The sequence below is a fragment of the Symphalangus syndactylus genome, chromosome 16 (genome assembly GCF_028878055.3).
Source record: "Symphalangus syndactylus isolate Jambi chromosome 16, NHGRI_mSymSyn1-v2.1_pri, whole genome shotgun sequence".
NCBI classification, from domain to species: domain Eukaryota; kingdom Metazoa; phylum Chordata; class Mammalia; order Primates; family Hylobatidae; genus Symphalangus; species Symphalangus syndactylus.
The window spans coordinates 23,478,739-23,501,658 of record NC_072438.2 but is presented as its reverse complement, the minus strand read 5'-3'; the positions used below and the strand labels follow the sequence as shown (position 1 = coordinate 23,501,658).

At 43.8% G+C, this 22,920-nt stretch overlaps 1 protein-coding gene across 2 annotated transcripts in view; it reads right to left on the bottom strand.

The window, feature by feature from the left end:
* Positions 1-18,674, bottom strand: part of BST1 (bone marrow stromal cell antigen 1) — a 31,809-nt gene extending 13,135 nt beyond the window's left edge. The window contains exons 1-8 of one of the 2 annotated variants that reach the window (XM_055246517.2): positions 17,625-18,674; positions 17,119-17,531; positions 14,899-15,025; positions 12,913-13,048; positions 8,632-8,714; positions 4,836-4,912; positions 4,397-4,489; positions 664-750 (exon numbers count right to left, since the gene is read on the bottom strand). In XM_055246517.2, the coding sequence (XP_055102492.1) occupies positions 664-750; positions 4,397-4,489; positions 4,836-4,912; positions 8,632-8,714; positions 12,913-13,048; positions 14,899-15,025; positions 17,119-17,306 (791 nt within the window). In that variant the 5' untranslated portion in view covers positions 17,307-17,531; positions 17,625-18,674. Of the gene's footprint in view, positions 1-663; positions 751-4,396; positions 4,490-4,835; positions 4,913-8,631; positions 8,715-12,912; positions 13,049-14,898; positions 15,026-15,473; positions 15,599-17,118; positions 17,532-17,624 lie in introns of those variants that run through there. The other variant, XM_055246519.2, reaches the window with a different exon arrangement.
* Between the last annotated feature and the right edge of the window lie 4,246 nt (positions 18,675-22,920).

Sequence of the window (22,920 nt, the reverse complement as noted above, 5' to 3'; positions counted from 1 at the left end):
GACACTCAGAAATGTTCAAGAAAGCCACTCAGTTTTTGCAGTGTTGGATTCCAGCCCCTTGCAGAATCAGCAGGTCCACAGTCTTAGAGGCTGAGGCAGAGAGAGCCAGAGGCAGGGATTTGAGTCCAGAGATGGCTTGAGCCAAGATTTTTTTAAAAAATTTCCAAGCAAGAAGGCCCACAAATGATATCTGATTATAAGTATATAAAGTGTCTGGCCCATAGGTGCTCACCAAGTGGTAGTTATTATTATTTTCCTATTGGTCTGTGGTCAAGATGTGTCTGTAAATATCTCAAACTCCCACCTTAGCACCTGTCATGCACAAGGATCCCACAGAGATCGACATAGGAACCTCAGTCCCTGTAATCCAGTGTCTCACTGCACAGTAAGCACAGTGAGGAGAGAACTGGGCATGAGCAAATGAGAAAGTGCTGCTCTGTGTCCTTTAAACGTCCAGTGCCATGAAGATGGACTCTGGACAGCAGTGGGTGGAGCCCTGGCCAAACTCAGGCCAGAAAGTGCTCCTTGCCTCCACGCCAAGAAGCCACCCAGAAGACACCATGGCCTTCAGAGCTGAGAGCCATCAATACCCTTTTGGCAGCCCACCTCCTCCAAAATCATACACCACCTCTACAAGTGCACATTGATGTACAGGCCACCTACCGGTAATCATTAATACAGCTGTACTGGAACCCCATGTCCTTCAGCCTCTTTTCCAGGACTTTCATGCTGCCTTCCCCGCAGGATTCCCTAAAACATAAAAATATATAACTAAAAAGTAAGCAAATAAGAGGAGGAAGAGGAAGTTGTTTCTGGGTTAAACATAATTTCTTTTGACCATGTGCTCCTGGATATTCTACTCTCAGAAGGAAAACTGGAATGTCTCTGGTTTAAAAAGGGCTGCTTCCGGTAAACCTGCAGGACCCAGGAGATGATGCTCTGAGGACCCCAGCACCGGGCCTGAAGACGGGCAGCCAGGAGCACTGGGAGAGCCAGGGCCAGTGCATGCGTGTGGTGTCAGCCACCTGTGCAGTCTGTCCCCGGACAGTGACACATATCTGCAATGTGCTCCAGGGCCTCAGCACAATGCTACCTGCCAATTTGTTCAGCCTACACTACAGTATATTCATTTGAAGTTTTAAGTAACCACCAAAACATACAAATTTTAAAATAGAAAATGCAAATAAACAAAAATTTTAAAAAATTATCCCAAATCTCACACCCCTAGAGATAGCTCTATTAACATTTTGGTGTATATAGGTCTAGTCTTTTAAAATATATTTATTTCTGCAAGATTTTAAAAATACAGCAAAGGGTCTCTGCTATCCAATGTGTTTTGTAGTCTGCTTTAGCTCCTGTGTGTGTGTGTGTATACACACACACACACACACAAACACACACACACACACACACACACACACTTCTCTGCCATTATTTTTAGCTCCAGCATGGCCTCCCTTACATAAACAGACCATAACTCATGGAACCCATCCTCTCTTGTTGAAGACCTAGGTTGATTCTCTTATTTCAATACCATTTACACTACAACAAACTTTGTTACTGTGGAGTCCTAATTAGGAAAAAGGAGCCAGGCTGGCAGGAGCAGGGGAAAGCAAAAAGACAAAGCGGATAAGCTATAAGTCTACCTTCTTCATGGTCCAGGACACATAGGCTTCCTGCAAAAATAACTCACAACCTTCCCATGCCCACCTATCAGCAGACGCTCAGCTGATAGAAAAAGGCAAGTTAGCTCACTGCAACCTTGGCATTATCAGAACCGCACAAGTGCTCTTCAGCACACAGCACAAGCACCATTCTGTAAAATCCCCAGTAAGCCTTTGTCTCCCTGCAGTCAGCTCGTCTCTTGCTGACCTGCCAGTTGCATCTTGCAACATATTTTCATACTTTCTCTAATAAATCTGTCTTTCTTTACCTACAACTGTCTTGGTAAATTCTTACCTCCCATGCTACCAGGCCAGTTAGTCACTGATTGGAACTTCATTTTTATACACATTATTAATTATTTGTTCCCTTGGCATAAATTCCTGAAAGTAGGTTTTCTGGCATCAAAGATTTGCATCCATTTAAAGGCTTTTATATGAACAACCAAATTACACCCTAATGAAGTATGAGAGTGGCAATTTCCCACACTCGTACCAACACTGATTCTTGCCCACTTTCACTAATGGTCACAATTAAGCAGGGAGAATTTACAAACGCAAACAGAGGTAAATACACAACACCACCAGCTGTGGTTATTAGGCACGGTATATTACAGGCAGGACCCTGAGTTTACATGAAATGGGATGGTAAACAGCCTCATCACCATAAAATTAATAGAGGGGGAGTGTACAGGGAGGAAATGAGCAATTGGAAATTTTTACAGAAGTGGAATTCCAGGCACTATAGGAATGAAGAAAGCACAGTGTTGAATAACATCATTTTTTAGAACTTTGCCAATACCTGGGAAAATGCCTTACTTGGGGCCAGGCTCACTACTTAGAATTTCTCTTTAGTAAGCAACAACATCTAGGCTGTAGGACAGCTGGACACAGAGATAAGTGAATGTGTTGTTAAAATAACTATAAAGGCCGGGCATGGTGGCTCACACCTGTAATCCTAGCACTTTGGGAGGCTGAAGCAGGTGGATCACCTGAGGTCAGGAATTCAAGACCAGCCTGGCCAACATGGTGAAACCTTGTCTCTACTAAAAATACAAAAAATCAGCTGGGCATGGTAGCAGACACCTATAATCCCAGCTACTCAGGAGGTTGAGTCAAGAGAATCACTTGAACTCGGGAGGCGGAGGTTGCAGCGAGCTGACATCTCGCCACTGCACTCCAGCCTGGGCAACAAGAGTGAAACTCTGTCTCAAAAAATAAATAAATAAATAACTATAAACTGTTTATTTGAATAAAGGCAGCCCAAACCATGCTAAACACAATCAGGTGTTAGCCATGCTGTTTTTAGCTCTCTGTTTATGAGTTTTATTTTTTAAATAAGTTTTATTTTGTATATTTTAGGTGTACAGCATGATGTCATTAGGTACATATAGATAGTAAGTTGGTTATTGTAGTAAAGCAGATTAACCATCTATCATCTCACATAGTTACTTTTTTGTGTGACAAGAGCAGCTAAAATCTACTTATTTAACAATAATAATCCCTAATACATTATAATTTTATTAACTATGGTGCTAATATGTTTTCCCTAAAATCTGAGCCAAGAGTCCTACTTCCTTAGATCATAACCTGCACCTCCATCCTGTGGCTCAAATGTACTACCAGGTGCTCTGACTCCTTTTGTAATCTCTCACAGCAGAAATGATGGGCTGAGATGACATTGAATTGCAATCCCCTTATCTCGTTAAAGGTAGGTTCAAAGCACAAACTTTTTCTGATAGGTACATTAAAACAACAAGCAAGTATAACTTCTAGAGAGAGCAACTTCTCACAAAAATAAGACCAACGATACACGTTTTTCATGCATGCAAAAATAAGCATAATTTGTCTTCTGAGAAGGGGAATGCAGATCTTGGTATAACTTACGTAATTAAGCAGTTTGCAAATTTATCACAATCTATTGCCTAAGAGACGGGAAAAATAACCCCTTATATGGTGAGTCTTAGAAGGTCCTGGGGGCCGACACGGACACAGGGAATTCACTGAAGTTCTCCTAAACACTTTCAATGGGACCTGCACTCCTTGGGGTTAGTAATACCTTCCTCCATGTAGCACGGAGGGACTGTTCTGAAGGACAAGACCTCAGCTTGCTTCTGAAGCTCCATCATGGCTGTCCAGCTTTATTTAGGCTGTGGCCTCATTGGCTTGTCTTTAAGCCAAATCAGTTGAACATTTTTATCTTGAGTTTGTGCCAGCAGTGCTCTTTACTGCTGAGAAGGATGAGTTTAAGTTTGCATTTACATGTAAACTCATGTGGTTTCCCAGAAAACGCGGATCATACTAGCTTTCTTAACCAGTTATTCAAGACCCAGTTGAAGAGCTGGTTGTTCTCTGAGAATGACATCCCTAGGTTAATTCTGAGAACCAGTGGTGAAGGCTTTTGAATTTCAAATGATCAGAAGGAGAAACTGGCTTAGACCCTCACAAATGCATAAGGAACTCACTCATCCAAAGCTACCCAAGTCACTCAGAAAGGAACACTGTCTTCGCTGGCTGAGAAGAATATCCCGGATAAAGGAGGTTTTCTCTCTGGGCTTGGGACCGGCTAGTGGCATTCCCAGAAAGTCAAGCTTTTGTCTTTCTCTACCAACCCCATTAGAAACAAAGAAGGCTGTCATTTCCCCCAAACTGAAAATGTTAAACGAACTTGGTCATGTCATATACAAGAAAAACAAACTTGCGCAATTATCATCATTGATATCACCATAACTTACACATTGGGTCCCCCAATTTCATGCATAACCCAGATCTCGATTTGTGTAATTTTTTCCTTCTGGAAGTTTGGAATTTCATAATCTGCAAAAAAACTGAGAAACATTTCTTAAAGCCCTAGAGCAATATGATATTTTTTCCATTTCAGTTGTTAATTTACACATTACTTTTCTTAAAAAAAAAATAAAGGGCTTTTAGAAGTTTTTCTTCTTTAGCTTTTATTTTTAGGTTACTTTTTATTCCTGTATTCATCAGCTGTTAATGGTTTAACTCTACAGACATGGCTCTGATCACCAGGTCATTCATCTGTTTTGCTTTACCTGAATTCACAGAAGCAAACATGAGATGGGGACTAGGATAATTTTCTTTAGCCTCTATTTGAAACAATTAAATAAATATTTTGGCATTCTCTGTTGTGTTTGAATGTGCTGCTGTTCTTACCCTTTGATGGGATAGGCTCCTGTGGGCTCTGAACCGTTCAGCATGACGTGGATCACTCCAGAACTATCCTTGGAATACTACGAGAAGAACCAAGTATTTTTAGCAAATAAAGACGTGACATTTTTCTGCTATGAAGTGTGCATTTTTACAAATTGTCAGTTCTAAATAATGGCAGGGATATGATAAATGTGGCATTTCATATGGCTTAGTAGAAATGCAAACTGGTTTATTTTGGAAAGCAAATTGCCTTGAAATGTCAAAAAACTCATAGACTCAGTAATTCATGTCTGGGAATCTACCCTAAGAAGATAATAGAAAATACGCAGTATCTTATCAGCTGGAATAAACTAGGTTATGCTCCCTTAGCAAAGAACCTCGAAACTGCAGTGGCTTTAAACAACAATGATTTATATCATGCTCACACTACGTGTTTATCACAGGTCCACTGGCGTTTTGTTCCAAGTGTCCTCATTCTGGGACACATCTGCAAAATCTCTGATTGCCAGGAAAGGGAGGAGACAGTGACAAATCGTGGACCACTTCGTAAAGGCTTCCACCCAAAAGTCACACACATCACTCCTGCTCGCACTGATTGGCCAGTGTAAGTCACATGTAAATAATTTCATGAGGCAGGGAGTGCAAATCGTGGGCTCAGGAGACAAGCCAGAAATATTTGGCAAATAGCACTAAGGACTACCAGGAGCATTGTGCACAAAGATGTATAGTGCAGCAATTCCTCATAATACTGAAATATTGTAACTAATACAAAATACTCAACAACAAGGGAATGGTAAGTAAACTATCATACTTAAGAGTCTGAAATCTTAACCAGCCATTAGTAAAAGTCTGTATACAAAGTATTTGCAATAGCATAGGAAGTACTTACTTTCAAAGCAAAATGCAACAGTCGTTGGAGGAGCATGAGCTCTACTGTGTTGAAAATACATGGGCCGGGCTGGGCGCGGTGGCTCACGCTTGTAATCCCAGCACTTTGGGAGGCCGAGGCGGGCGGATCACGAGGTCAGGAGATCGAGACCACGGTGAAACCCCGTCTCTACTAAAAACACAAAAAAAATTAGCTGGGCGTGGTGGCGGGCGCCTGTAGTCCCAGCTACTCGGAGAGGCTGGGGCAGGAGAATGGTGTGAATCCAGGAGGCGGAGCTTGCAGTGAGCTGAGATCGCGCCACTGCACTCCAGCCTGGGCGACACAGCGAGACTCCGTCTCAAAAAAAAAAAAAAAAAAAAAAAAAAATACATGGGCCGACGTCTAGGAATTCCCAAGGGAGAGACAGGTCCACAGAAATTCCAAAATCTCCACCTCAAAATACTACTGGAGCATGTAATTTCCCTCATAAAATGTTTATACTAGAATGAAGGAGGTGTAGAGGTGAAATATGTGGCACTGACATATAGGTGGCTGGGTTCACTCCCTAGCAAAGTGATACTCAATACCAATCAATATACTCCATGTCATCCATGTCCCAGATTGCTTCCAAATAGTGCTAACAGTCATAGTTAAATTCTTAAATGCCAATACCTGATCACCACTATGCTAAACGGGTTGCCTTTAGGTGGTAGGAATGTAGGTGATTAATTTATATTTTCTATATGTGTCATTCACTATTATGAGCAGCTATTACACTGACAAAAAGAAAAAAATATTTGTAAAAAAAATGTGCGCAGAGCCAGGCGCGGTGGCTCACACCTGTAATCTCAGCATTTTGGGAGACTGAGGTGGGCAGATCACCTGAGGTCAGGAGTTTGAGACCAGCCTGGCTAACGTTGCAAAAACCCGTCTCAACTAAAAATGCAAAAATTAGCTGGGCGTGGTGACACGCACCGGTAGTCCCAGCTACTCGGGAGGCTGAGGTGGGAGAATCGCTTGAACCTAGGAGGCGGAGGTTAGAGTGAGCTGAGAATGTACCACTGCACTCCAGCCTGGGTGACAGAGACAGACTCTGTCTCAAAAAAAAGATAAAAATAAAAATAAAAAGTGCGCTGACGCAACGAGGCTGTATAACGTTGTGGTTGAAAGTCTGATCTTGAGCCAGCCTGCCTGCTTTCAAATCCCAGCTCCCCCACTTCTCAGTTCCATAACCCTAGTAAAGCTTCTTGACCTCTCTGTACCTTACTTTATTACCTGTAAAATAAGGGTGTTAAAAGTCTCTGCCTCATAGAATTGTCATAAAGATGAAACTATTTGGCCAGGGACAGTGGCTCACACCTGTAATCCTAGCACTTTGGGAGGCTGAGGTGGGTGGATCACGAGGTCAGGAGTTCGAGACCATCCTGGCCAATATGGTGAAACCCTGTCTCTACTAAAAATACAAAAATTAGCTGGGCATGGTGCCACATGCCTGTAGTCCCAGCTACTCGGGAGGCCGAGGCAGGAGAATCACTTGAACCCGGGAGGCGGAGGTTGCAGTGAGCTGAGATCGACAGAGCGAGACTCCGTCTCAAAAAAAAAAAAAAAAAAAAAGAGATGAAAATATTTAAAATAATGACTGCTAACATTTATTGAATACTTATCTGCTAAGGTTCAAATCCACTTCTCATCACTATACCACACTACCTCTCCTCATGCTTCGACTACATAGCAAATGCCAAGTTCTCAAAAAATGTGGCACTAGTATTAGATTTCCATTACAGAATTGGAGGAAGTATAAGGTGGTGGTTTGCAGCACACACTTGGAAGTCTGGCAGATCCACTGGGTAAAATACATGGTTCCTTTACATGTAATGTTGACATCTCCCCTGAGTTACTGTTTGATCCCACTTTCAGATGATGACATCTCTGTAGCCTCCCAGTTCTCAATGAGGGGCTCTGGCAGCCACTGCCAACTGACTGGAGTCTGTGCTCAAGATGAAACCTACAGGTAGTGGGAGCAAATGGTGCTCTCTTGGGGTGGGCAGCAGAGCACAGTAATAAACAGAATATATTTTATCTGGGAGGGACCCCCTGCTTAGCTAGAAACTGCAGCCACCATGGAGGATTTGGCCAAGGTCCTTCTCACCCTGACTAACAATCTACCTAGTGGACACCTGAGGATCTAGGGAAGAAGAAGGGACCAAAAAAGACATGGATAGTCCTGAAAGGGGGTTGGCAGTGGTGGGTGGAAGTGCCCTGACATCCACCTGGTCAACCTAGCTAATGTTTAATGGTCAACAGCTCTTTGCCAGGCACTGAACTAAGAACTTAACCCTCTTTATTTGTAATCTCTATTCTAATTCTCATGACAGAGAGTGTAAGCTGTAGTCACTGGCATGTTACAGCTACTGATAGCTGTCATCAACTCTGGTGACATCATTCTCTGGGAAACAGATCTACCTTCAGGGGATCATTTCTGTGTCTCCAGCTTATCCTCCATCCCCTATCAGGTCCTCTCCCATTAATATTAGTCTTGTAGACATTTCTGATCCCCACAAATTGATCTTCAGTGTCCTAGGGTCTTCCATAAAGCAGGAGTTGCCCCATTTTACGTAGCAATCAAAATCATTGATTTGAAATACTAATGATAACCATGACATAATGGAAATAATAATGACTAATTAAAACCCTCATGTATAGCCAACAATTTACAGAATGTTTCCTCCGTGCCAGGCACTGCATTAAGTATATTATTTCCTTAAATTCTCACAATTTTATATAGCAAAGAGCATGAATCATGATGTGGTAAAAGTGGAAAGTGAGGCTCAGAAGTTGAGTGATGACCTGGGGCCCAGACTCTGAATGACTGTGTTCCATCTCTATGGGTCCCACACATGCTCAATCACTCAGATATCATCCCAGCATTACCTGGATGGATGCCCTTTTCCAAAAGGAATCCACAGGATTATTTTCACAGTCTTCTGATGTAGGGCAGGATTGGTAATCAAGTCCTAAGGGGTAAGTAGACAAACACATTTTATTCCAAAGATTATCTATCTAAGAGAAGAATTAACTTACAATATATCCCAGTTCCATGATGTATACTTAACCTCCATTCTGTACAATGTGTACAAGTTTAACATCCACAGTTCTTCCCACTCGATCCACAAGGAGCCTGGTGAGGGACCACCTTGTCCATGATACTAAAGACGTTGGTCATTTTGCTCATCACAAATGTGAGGAAGGCAGAGAACTAAATAGCTGGCTAGTGAGTGAGCCTAGCTGACCACTGAGCATCAGCGTATTAGCCGGGTTATTTCTCTACTGGAGCACTAGTAAAGCAATGTTTAAAAACTCACGAACAACAACAAAACCCTTTGCTTTATTGGGAGAAGTGCCGTCTCCAAAAATTAAATTGTTAGCCATTATCTTAGCAGTAAATGCAAGGAAAAAACAGATTAAGAAAGTGATAATGCTTAGCCAGAAAACAGAAATTTCATATAATCGAAAAACATACGTTAAAATGTTTTACATTTTAAAATGTTTAACGACAGATTAAAGGCCTCAGCAGATCAATGGGATGTGGGATGTGCTTACCGTATACTCTATAAAGAAAAAAAAATTTGTAATCTACAAGTTGACCCATATTCCTAGCAAGAACTGCTATTAATGGCGTTATTCATAATAGCCAAGATATGGAATCAATCTGTGTCCATCAACTGATTAATAGATAAAGAAAATAGATTGGGCACAGTGGCTCACACTTGTAATCTCAGCACTTTAGGAAGCCGAGGCGGGTGGATTACCTGAGGTCAGGAGTTCAAGACCAGACTGGCCAACATGGTGAAACCCCATCTCTACTAAAAATACAAAAATTAGCCGGGTTTGGTGGCACACATCTGCAGTCCCAGCTACTCGGGAGGCTGAGGCAGGGGAATCGCTTGAACCTGGGGGACAGAGGTTGCAGTTAGCTGAGATTCTGCCACTGCACTCTGGCCTGGGCGACAGACAGAGACTCCGTTTCAAAAAAAAAAAAATATGTCATATATACATAATGGAATACTGTTGAGCCATCTGCAACAACATGGATGAACCTGGAGGACATTATGTCCAGTGAAATAAGCCAGGTACAGGAAAACAAATATTGCATGATCTCACTTGAAAGTGGAATCTTCAAAAGCTGATCTCATAGAAGTTGGGGGTAGAATAGTGGCTACCAGAGGCTGGAGAGGGGAATGGACAAGGGAGATGGGAAGAGATTGGTCAACAATATTACAGTTACATAGGAGGAATAAGTACTAGGGCTGTAATGCACAATAGAGTGGCTATAGCTAACAATAGTGTATTGTATATTTCAAAATAACTAGTAGAGAGGATTTTGAATGTCTCACCACAAAGAAATAGTAAATGTTTAAGATGATGGATATGCTAATTACCCTGATTTGATCATTACACAATATACATATGTATCAAAACATCACATTGTATGCCATAAATATATACAATTTTTATGTGTTAATCAAAAATAAAATTAAAATTAAAATTAAAAAAAGAACCAAGGCCAGGTACAGTGGCTCATGCCTGTAATCCCAGTGCTTTGGGAGGCTGAGGCAGGAGGATTATTTGAAGTCAGGAGTTCAAGACCAGCCCGGGCAACATGGCAAGACCATGTGTCTACAAAACTAATTTTAAAAACAGCCTAGTGCGGTAGTGTGTGCCTGTAGTCCAGCTACTTAAGAGGGTGAGGCAAGAGGATCGCTTGAGCACAGGAGTTCAAGGCTGCAATGAGCTAGGATCACACCACTGCATTACAGCCTGGGCGGCAGAGTGAGATGCTGCCTCAAAAAATAATAACGATTTTAAAATAAAAATAAATAAATAAATAAATAAAAAAGAGCTGCTGTCAGTGGTTTGGGTTTGCTATTTTCTTGACTTTTTTCTGTGTGTATATTTTCATAGATGTATTGTGTATATGTGTTTTTATTTGAATAGCCTCATACCAATCACAGGGTTATGTAAATTTATTTTTTGCTTAAAAATATGCCTCTTTCTGGGTCAATAAATAAAAAACCCCATCACCATTGCTGCTGGCCCCACAGGATTCCATGACATACACATACAGTTATTTAGCTGACCTGAACTGCTGGACTTCACTTCTTTCTGAAACAAAGAGCCCTGATAGGAGGGCATAGATAGAAAAGGGCAGCGAGGTGAAGAAGAAATAACTGGTGGTTTTCTGGAAGGCTCTCCCTTTCTTTATGTGTTTTTCATCACATTCCTCTCCTCCTTCTCCTCACCCTCTGCAGCATCATCAAACAAAAGCTTCCTGGAAGTTCTCCATTGAAAGAATGGCTGTGTCCATTTGACCTGGAACCTGCAATGCTGCCCATCTCACTCACAGTGAAAAGCAGAGGCCTGACAACATCCTGTGCCACCTGGCCCTCCTTTATTCCCCTAGCCTCATAGCTCGCACTTTCCTCTTTGCCCACTGTCCTCTTTGCTGTTAAATATGTCACACACGTTCCCACCTCAGGGCCGCTGCAATTGCTGTTCTCCCGTCAGAAAATGCTCTTTCTCATCTCCTTCGGGTCCTTATTCAAATATCAGCTTATCAGTGAGGTTTTCCCTTGGCATCTAGGTAAAAGTGCAACGCTTTCCTCTCCCCGGCCCTCCACCCTCAACCTTTTTTGTCCTTATTACCTGTTTTATTTTTCTCCATAGCCCTTATAATCTTAAGGCAGACTGTATATTTCACTTGCCTGTTATTGTCTTATCTGCCCTCCTATGATGTAAGCATGAGGTATTAATTTCCTCTTTTATTCTCTGCTGTGTTCCTACTGTCTAGAAGATGAGGGTCTGGCACACAGTAGACCCTATAAATTTTAGTTTGATGGACAAATGAATGGAGGAGAAATAAACAGAACTGATATTAGGTTAACTCTTTTTTTTTCTTTTTGTGCCGAGTCTCACTCTGTCATCCAGGCTGGAGTGCAGTGGTGTGATCTCACCTCAGTGCAACATCCATCTCCAGGGTTCGAGGGATTCTCCTGCCTCAGTCTCCCGAGTAGCTGTGATTACAGGCATGCACCACCACACCTGGCTAATTTTTTTGTATTTTTAGTAGAGATGGGATTTCTTCATGTTGGCCAGGCTGATCTCGAACTCATGACCTCATATGATCCACCCACCTCGGCCTCCCAAAGTGCTGGGATTACAGGCGTGAGCCACTATGCCCGACCTGATATGAGGTTAACTTCTGAAGTAACTCTGATACCCAGGAAGGATCTCCAGTCTTCATGATGGGAACACTCCCTCACCTCCTTTTCTTGCTAGCTTCCCTCCTGAAGCTTCCCTGATGACCTGGTGGAGGCTGGTGTCTCACTCTGCTACTCCTCAGAACACCATTTTTCCTGCATTACAGCCCATATCACTCAAGCTAATGCCCCCCCATGAGGCTATAAGCTCCCTGAAGATGGGGACTGCTGTGTCTCCAGCTCCTAGCACCACAGTTGGATGAATGAGGAGAGTTTGCAGAACAGTCAGGCCAGCTCTTGTGACTCTAACTTTCCTTGTGACTTGGATCTCGAAATATCTGCCAGCGGCCTGGAGTGGTGTTAAAGAGCACAAGCTTCAGAATCCATCAGGACAAGACTGAGACCCAGCCTTACCACTTCCCGTCATTTAACCTCCCTAAGCCTCAGCTTCCCCCTCTGGACAAATGAGGATAGTAAGGCAGAGTTATGCAAAGTTGAGAAAATGGGCTCTGGAGTCAGACTGTCTGCTGCTTACTAGCTATGCCCCCTGAGCAGGTTTCTTAATCTTGCTGTGCCTCAGTTTCCTCATTTATCAAAATGGGGATTATGATAGGATCCCATGAGGCTGTTTGGGGCATCAAATGAGTATGTGTGTATATATAGATATAGATATAGATATAGATATAGATATAGATATAGATATAGATATAGATATAGATGTGTGCATATATATGTGTGTATATATATATATAGAGAGAGAGAGAGAGAGAATGCTTAGACTGGCACCTGCAAAAGTTAAGTATTCTCTAGTATTGTTATTATTAACTATTCTTGCCATTTAGAGGACTCGGAGAGGATCAAGTGAAATAAATGCATATGAAAGCATTTAGCACAAATGGTAATGCATAGTAAATAGGAGCTCTTTAGTCTCCTGTGATTTGTGCAGGAGTCTTACCAGAGGCATTTTTCTGTCGACACCAGCTCAAGAAATCTACAACCCTGCCATACAGAACATCGCTCACGGGCATAAATCGACGGGTGTTTTCTGCAAAGCTGTTAACAAGGAGGTGGCTATTTTCCCAGAACAGGGCCTAAGGAAAGACAAATGAAACATCAAAATACAAAACAAAATCAAAACAGACTCCTCAGGCACAATATCAACAAGGCAAGTTGGGCAATCCAGTTCTCTTTCAACTCTGACCTGCTGCACAACAACTGTAAGTTCTTTTTCGTTGTCTTTATTTATTCATTCAAAGGCTGCTAGCAACTCTCCTCCCTTTATTCCCAGGGTATCATGCAAATGTTAATGGAATATTTTCTCATTAGTACTAAATATACGTGCATGTGGTAAGATCCCCTACATTAAAAGTGATCAAGGGACCTGGGCTGGAATCTTGGCTCTGTCATGTATTAGATATGTAATCTTGAGCAAGGCATGCAATCTCCCTGTTTCTCAGTTTCTACTTCTGGAACATGCAGAGCATGAGCCCCTTCTCTTCTTCCACAGCTGTGGCCAGGATAATATGCAGTCACAAAAAGCACTTCCTAAAGTGTCAAGTGCCTCAAAAACACATTGCTTTTATATTATACTTTATCGTTTCCACTACAATGTTCTCATATAACAATAACACAAATCCCCCAGTCACTATTTCATCTGACCCTCAGTAGCCCAATCAGTTTATATTTAGACTAGAAGGTCCCCAAGGGTGGGGGCTGTTTTTCACTGTTACATCCTTAACTCTTAGCACCAATGACTGGCAAACAAACAGCCCAGGAAGTATTTACTGAGTTCATCAACTAGCACCGAATCTATGAAACAGAAGGTTAAAAAGTCAGCTTCCCCACTTTTAGTGACAGGAAGGCAGCAAGGTTCAAAAAACAGCATATACTCAAAAATCATGTTTTCAGTCTATTCTATCTTTGAACCTCACAGTTCCATTTACACAATGGAAAAAATCAGGTTAAGAATGTTTATGTCACAGAAACAAAAATGGTGTCTAGCATTCCTTAAACTTGAGGTATTGTTTTAAGCAAGAGTTTTATGGAAATTTTCTCATTTATTTTCATTTTATTAGACCTGAGACTGTAGACAGAATATAGATATGTGGTTTTCTTAAATAAACTGGCATTAAATAAATATAATCTTAAGACCCATTAAATGGAGAGACTGGTCTCCCGGGAGGATACTGAGATTGAGAGTTTTCTGAATTACTCAAGGTTCAGGCTATTGGGCCAGTTAGGATGAAGGTTATTTAGAACTGGCCAGATGTGGAAGCCCAGTGTGACAGGTATGGTCATGTCCTGATGTCCTCGTGTTGCTTCTCACACTAACTTGCTAACTTAGGAAATTTTCTTCTGCCCACAACCAGCTGGAGATCTAGAATCACTGTTGGAAACTGATATGATTTGGATTTGTGTCTCTTGTAAAATTGTAATCCCCTATGTTGGAGGTGGCGCCGGGTGTGAGGTGATGAGATTATGGAGGCGGATTTCCCCCTTTGCTGCTGTTCTCCTGAGGGAGTTCTCAGAAGATCCAGTTGTTTATAAGCCTGTGGCACCTCCCTCTGCCCTTGGTCCTGCTCCTGCCATGTAAGACACCTGCTCCCACTTTGCCTTCTGCAGGAGTAAAAGCTCCCGGAGGCCTCCCGGAAGTAGACGTTGCCATTCTTCCTGTACAGCCTGTGGAACCGTGAACGAATTAAACCTCTTTTCTTTATAAATTACCCAGTCTCAGCATTTCTTTATAGCAATGTGACAACGGACTAATACAGAAACAAAGCTAGCTTCCCACAGAGAGCTCAGCACACACATTATGTGTGCTGCCTGATGTTTCTGTGATATTGCAGGATGCAGGGGACAGCTAATGTCAACCTGGCCCATGCACCATCCATTTCTGTAGAGACAGAGAACACAGTTTTACCCAAGATGGTTGTAGTGTTACCTTATCTCTGGGAATAGAGTGCCTGGACAAGTTAATAAAAAGGTCATAGTCCGAGGGAAGCACGGAGCAGGGATCCTTGTCCAGTGCCACTTTAAAGGCTTCCCAGATGGCTGTGCAGTTCTTGTTCCTGCGCAAAAGTACAAGTTGGGAAGAACACACACGTGCACGTCATAATGTGTTGTGAAGTATGTCCATTTGTCTAAGAGCTTTACAAGAGATTTTTCATATAGTAACTGCAGAAGTAGGCTTACAAAAAAGACAACAAATTGTCATGGCTTAGGTGACAGATTCAGAAATCTGACACTGGAATTGCCTTTCTGAAGGCACTGCACAGATTTCTCAGAGCTAAGGAAAACAGCCTTGCCCCAGGCTCACAGAGACAAGCAGAAATGGCACTGAGCAGGAGGTGACTAATTCAGTCAACTATACAGCAGGTGCCTCTTCATGTAGACCTAACGGTGGGGCCAGTCTCATTGCCCAGGTCCACTGTGGAGCTCGGGGACCAGGTGAGGCCAGGCCAGCCAGCAGGATGCGTAATGTTAGGAGGGAGGCCCAATGCTGCAAAAGGCTTCTACCTCTGGCAAAGCAGGTGCACCCTCCAGTGCAAGCCCCTCTTGAGGTCCATGCTAGTTTTCAAAAAATATTTCCCATAGCATTTGTAACTTTCTGTTTCTCATACTGGGTGGTGGGTAACACAGGTGGTTCTCTGCTGTTTTTTATTTGCCTGAAATGTGCGACAATAAAAACGATCAGCACAAGAAAGAGACATCACAAACATAAGAAAAGGGGGGCCACAGAAGGAACAAAAATCAGTAAGAAATGCAGCGCTGGCAAGAAAGACCCAAACTTCAGAAATCCTCCAGATTTAGGGGATCTGAAATTTGAATTCCGGGAGGACTGGACTCAAGGAATTCCAACCTAAGACCACATTCTGGGTTCTGAGCGTTCAGACTAAACATCTGCTGGGTGGCAATGGGCTGTTACGCAGTTCGCCTCTACCACCCCCCCCTCACTTCTAGAGGGATACCTCTCTACCCTCCTTCACACTCGCACACACACACACACACACCTCTCGCCTCTAGACCACACACACATCCCTCACCTCTAGACCACACACACACCCCCCTCACCTCTAGACCACACACACATCCCTCACCTCTAGACCACACACACACACATCTGTCACCTCTAGACTACACACACACACCCCCCTCACCTCTAGACCACACACACACACATCCCTCACCTCTAGACCACACACACACACATCCCTCACCTCTAGACTACACACACACACATCCCTCACCTCTAGACCACACACACACATCTGTCACCTCTAGACTACACACACACACCCCCCTCACCTCTAGAACAAACACACACCCCTCACCTCTAGAACACACACCACACACACACACCTCATCTCTAGAACACACACACTCTCCTCACCTCTAGATACACATACACCCCTCACCTCTAGAACACACACACACACCTCACCTCTGGAACACACACACACCCCTCACCTCTAGAGCACACACACACACCCCCCTCACCTCTAGAGCACACACACACACCCCTCACCTCTAGAGCACACACACACACACCCCTCACCTCTAGAGCACACACACACCCCTCACCTCTAGAGCACACACACACCCCCCTCACCTCTACAGCACACACACACACACACATCCTCTAGAGCACACACACACACATCCCTCACCTCTAGAGCACACACAACACACACATCAACCTCTAGAGTACACACACACACACACATCCTCTAGAGCACACACACACACATCCCTCACCTCTAGAGCACACACAACACACACATCAACCTCTAGAGTACACACACACACACACACCTCCCACCTCTAGAGCACACACACACACACACCCCTCCCCTCTAGAACACACGCACATACCCCTCACCTCTAGAGTGTGTGTGCGCGCGCGCACACACACACACACACACACACACTCATCTCTAGACCCCGCACAGCGCACCCCTCACCTGCAGACACACTTCACAGCCCCCTCCTCACTCGCCCCCATCGTTCAGGACCATCGTTGTCTCCACGCTCACCTCTCCCCTCAAGGCCTCTCTCACTGCCCCCTCACCCCGACCTTTAGCTCCAGTTTTCCCGTCCCCAGGCCCTCCCCACCGTTGCCTCTTCCCCGCTCCCCTTCCACCCGGCCGGCCGACTGCCTCACCGCTGCTCGGGACTCAGCAGTGCGCGGTACTCGGCGCAGCGGCCCAGGAAGATGTCCCGCAACTGTGCGCTGGTGCCCTCCCCGCGCCACCGCGGGCGCGCCTCGCCCGCCGCCAGCAGCAGCAGTAGAAGCAGAAGCTGCAGCAGCAGCTGGAGCAGCCGCGATGCCGCGCACCCCCGAGCCGCCATTGGGGAACTTTGGTCCCTCCAGACCTGTGCCTCCTCCACTCACCTTCTCCCCTTCTACTAAGGCGGTTCCGCAAACTGATGGAGGGCGGAACTATCGCTCGGACACCTCGCTGTTTTCCGTTTCCCGTTCCAGACTATTTCAAGACTGAGCGTGGGGCGGGGCGCGGCGGCTCTTGCCTGTAATCCCAGCACTTTGAGAGGCCAAGGCGGGCGGATCGCTTGAGTCTAGGAGTTCGAGACAAACCTAAGTAACATATAGGTGAGAAACCTCTTCTCCACAAAAAAATACAAAACTTAGCTGGTCCTGGTGGTGAGCACCTGTAGTCTCAGCTACCTGCGAGGCTGAGATGGGAGGAGGCTTGACCGCAGGGGATCGAGGTTGCAGCGAGCAGTGATTGCACCACTGCACTCCAGCCCTGGGCGACAGAGTGAGACTCTGTCTAAAAAAAAATTAATAAATAAATAAAACAAAAAAAAGAGTGAGCTTGGAACATCACCCAGAACAGGACCAGTGCACTGTGGCCCAGGCTAATCTTGACCGGTGTCCTCGGGGAGGGAGCCCCAAAGAAGCGGCGAGGTTGAAGGAGAGGTGAGGAGAGGTGAGTCATCATTAGAAGAAATATTTTTCTGGCTCCAAAGGACGACAGCTTTGACAGATGCCCTCTTTCACACCAACCAATAAGTGGTTTTTGTTTGTTTTCAGGAAATAATAACCACAACAACGTGCCAAGCACTTTGCTAGTATAATATTCATTACTTTCCGCAACACCCTTCCTAGCTAAGTTTGTAATTATTCTCGCTTTAGCAATGGATAAACTCAGGGAAGTTAAGCATGTTCGGCCCTCCAGATTTGCGGATTCATCATCCAAATTCAGCTAACCACGGATGAGAAATATTTGAGGAAAAAAAGAATGCTTGCATCTGTACTGAACATGTACGGACTTTTTTTCCTTGTCATCATTCCCTAAATAATACAATGTAACAACTACTATGTAACAATTACATAGTACTTGATATTATAAGGAATCTGGAGATGATGTGAATTGTAGGAGAGGATGTGCAAATACTGTATACTACACCATTTAATATAAGGGCCTTGAGCATCTGTGGATTTTGGTATCCAGGGGGGTCCTGGAACCAATTCTCCGTGGATACCTACCGCCGACTGTAACTTGTCGGAGGTCACAATCTCCCTTCCTGATAGATGCAAAATCCTGGAGATGTTCAGTTTGAAGAGAGCCAGTATTGGCCGGGCGCGGTGGCTCATGCCTGTAATCCCAGCACTTTGGGAGGCCGAGGCGGATGGATCACGAGGTCAGGAGATCGAGACCATCCTGGCTAACACGGTGAAACCCCGTCTCTACTAAAAATACAAAAAATTAGCCGGGCGCAGTGGCGAGTGCCTGTAGTCCCAGCTACTCGGGAGGCTGAGGCCAGAGAATGGCGTGAACCCAGGAGGCGGAGCTTGCAGTGAGTCGAGATCGCGCCACTGCACTCCAGTCTGGGCAACAGAGCGAGACTCTGTCTCAAAAAAAAAAAAAGCCAGTATTAATAGAATACCACGTGGAGGCCCAAGTCCTCAATTCTTACAATAATGACAGCAATGAACTTTGAGTGCCTGGCAAGCACTTGATAAACACAAGGGAGGACAGAACAGGTGTTCTGTACTGTTTTATTTGAATCTCTTTTTTTGTGTAACCAAAATCCGCATTCTCCTGTTCAGTTCCTCCTTAAGTTAAATCCACTTTCCAGAGGTAAGCATTTTTAATTCTTTCAAGTTTTGTTCCTGTGTTTACTTCCATATTTCTAAATAACATGTGTGAACCCCCAAATTTTGAGACAGGTCTCAATTAATTTAGAAAGTTTATTTTACCAAGGTTGAGGACGGGTGTCCATGACACAGCCTCGGGAAGTCCTGACAAAATGTGCCCAAGGTGGTCAGGGCACAGCTTGGTTTTATACATTTTAGGGAGACATGAGATAACAATCAATATATGTAAGAAGTACATTGGTTCTGTCCAGAAAGGCGGGGACAACTCGAAGCACGGAGGGGGCTTCCAGGTCACAGGTAGGTGAGAGACAAATGGTTGCCTTCTTTTGAGTTTCTGATAAGCCTTTCCAAAGGAGGCCATCAGAATATGCGTATATCTCAGTGAGCAGCTGAATGACTTTGAATAGAATGGGAGGCAGGTTTGCCCTGAGCAGTTCCCAGCCTGACTTTTCCCTTTAGCTTAGTAATTTGGGGGCCCCAAGATTTTCCTTTCATGCATCCCTAGTATGGCTTGTCCCACCAAATCTAATGTTAAATTGTAATCCCCAACGTTGGAGGTGGGGCCTGGTGGGAGGTGATTTGATCATGGAGGTGGGTTTCTCATGAATAGTCTAGCACCATCCCCTTGGTGCTATTCTCATGATAGTAAGTGAGATCTGGTTGTTTTAAACTATGTAGCACTGGCAGGGCGCCGTGGCTCACACCTGTAATCACAGCAGTTTGGGAGGCTGGTGGGGTGGGGGGAGTTGGGAATCACGGATCGAGACCAACCTGGCCAACGTGGTGAAACCCCATCTCTACTAAAAATACAAAAATTAGCTGGGCGTGGTGGCATGCGCCTGTAGTCCCAGGTATTGGGGAGGCTGAGGCAGGAGAATCGCTTGAACCTGGGAGGTGGAAGTTGCAGTGAGCTGAGATCTCACCACTGCACTCCAGCTTGGTGACAGAGTGAGACTCTGTCTCAAAAAAAAAAAAAAGTGTGTAGCACCTCCTCCCTCTCTCTCTTGCTCCCTGCTGCCACCGTGTAAGACCCATTGCTCACCCTTTGTCTTCCACCACATTTGGAAACTTCCTGAAGCCTCTCCAGATGCAGAAGCCACTATGCTTCCTACAGCCTGCAGAACTGTGAGCCAATTCAACCTCTTTTTCTTACAAGTGAGCAGTTTCAGGTATCTATAGCAATGCAAGAACAGACTAATACAACACCTATATGCTATTTCTTGATGTTTATTCTGTTTGGGACATTATGATATTTTATTTGTTGTAAACCTCTTGTTTACCCTGGAGGTAATCATTATCTAGAAAGTAACTAGCTTGCTTTTGATATTACAGGCTCATAGGCAGAAGGCACTTGCCTTGTCTCAGATGAAACTTTGAACTGTGGACTTTTGGGCTAATGTTGAAATGAGTTAAGACTTTGAGGGACTGTTGAGAAGGCATGATTGGTTTTGAAATGTGAGGACGTGAGATTTGGAGGGGCCAGGGGTGGAATGATATGGTTTGGCTGTGTCCCCACCCAAATCTCAACTTGAATTGTATCTCCCAGAATTCCCACGTGTTGTGGGAGAGAGCTAGGATGGGGGGGGCGGGGGGGGAGGTGGGGTAGGAGTAATTGAATCATGGGGGCCGGTCTTTCCTGTGCTATTCTGGTGATAGTGAATAAGTCTCACAAGATCTGATGGGTTTATCAGGTGTTTCCACTTTTGCTTCTTCCTCATTTTTCTCTTGCCGCTGCCATATAAGAAGTGCCTTTCACCTCATGCCATGATTCTGAGGCCTCCCCAGCCATGGAGAACTGTAAGTCCAATTAACCCTCTTTCTGTTCCCAGTTTCAAGTGTGTCTTTATGAGCATCATGAAAACGAACTAATACAACTAGATCTCACATCCTCCTCTTTCTTGTTTTATGGAGCACATCTTCCAATAGCTTCTTGAGAAGATACACAGGGACTAAACTTTCTGAGATTTTTTGCATAAGAATTCAAAGTGTCATTATTCTACCTTCACACTTAATTGAGAATTTGGTTGGGTTTCTGAGATTTTTGCATAAGAATTCAAAGTGTCATTATTCTAACCTCACACTTGCTTGAGAATTTGGTTGGGTAGATTTTTGCATTGGAAAGCATTTCCCTTCAAAATTTTGAAGACTGTGCTCCATTGTTTTCTGTGTTGCTGTTGAGAAATCTGAACCCATTTTCCTATTCCTGTTTATTTTACCTTTTTTGTTGTTGTTTGTTTTGTTTTTTATTCTTTGGCCTGTTTCTTTCTATCTGGAAGTTTCCAGAATTTCCTTCTATTCTTAGGAGTATGAAATTTCAGAGATGAACTTGGGCAAAAGTAGTTGTTTTTCATTGTACTGGACAATCCATGAGCCCTTTTAACCTACAAACTCATGTCTTTAAATACTGAGATATTTTCTCAATTTTTTGGTAATTTCCCCTCCTCCAAATTCTGTTTTCTCTTTCTGAAATTCCTATTACTCATATAGGAATGATTTCCTTGTTAGACTTCCTAGTCTCTAATTTTCTATATTTTCCTCTTTTTTCTTTACTTTGTCTTCTTATACTTTCTTGACTATAAATTTATCATTATCTTCCAACTTCTCTGTTGATTTTTTAAATTTATACTATATATATCTATATATACATATATATACAGTTGTGTTCTACATGTTCAGGTCTTTTTGCTTTTTATAATCTTCTCTTGCTGTTTTGTGAATATTTCTGAGGCTTTTATTACAGATGTAGGTGTTTCATTTTTCTTTTAAATTTTCTTCTGCCAATGTCTGTTTCCTTTGAGTGCCTTATTTCCATTTTGGTGACTGGCTTTAATGTGAGAAGTTTCCCTCAAACAAACTGATGACCTTTGGCTGATTATTTTTACAAACACAGGAAAACATAAGGAACTGTATTAGTTTGTTGTCGCACTGCAGATAAAGACATACCTGAGACTGGGTAATTTGGCAGAAGGCAACAGGCATGTCTTACATGGCAGTAGACAAGAGAGAGCTTGTGCAGGGGAACTCCTCTTTATAAAACCATCAGATCTTGCGAAACTTATTCACTATTATGAGAATGGGAAAGACCCACCCCGGTGATTCAATTACCTCCCACCGAGTCCCTCACATGACATGAGGGAATTGTGGGAACTACAGTTCAAGATGAGATTTGGTTGGGGATACAGCCATACCATATCAGGCACTAATTAGAAGCAGGCTCAAGGCACATGGTCAGAGTTTGTCAAAGGGTGGGCTGCCCTGTAGGATGAACATAGTGCACTTTATCACTAAGAGATACCTGTCATTTTCTCTTGGACAGTCCGTTTTTCCAGAGAGTAATATTCCTTTTTTTTTTTTTTTTTTTGACACAGAGTCTCACTCTGTTGCCCAGGCTGGAGTGTAGTGGCGTGATCTCGGCTCACTGCAAGCTCTGCCTCCTGGATTCATGCCATTCTCCCACCTCAGCCTCCCAAGTAGCTGGGACTACAGGCGCCCGCCACCACGCCTGGCTAATTTTTTTTGTATTTTTAGTAGAGATGGGGATTCACCATGTTACCCAGGATGGTCTTGATCTCCTGACCTCGTGATCCCCCCGCCTCAGCCTCCCAAAGTGCTGGGATTACAGGCATGAGCCATCGTGCCTGGCCTAATATTCCTTTTTTCTACCTGGAAGGATATAAGCCTGGATGGTAGCAATGTGGAGCTGAGTCGGGGAAGGTGGCTGGGAGAATCTCACTATTCAGTGTAAAGATTTTCACTTATCCCTCCTCTCTCACCACATTTTTAGTAGAAGCTCTGGTGTCAGTGATGCCTGGTACCTCACAACATAGAATCTTTGGTCTACTC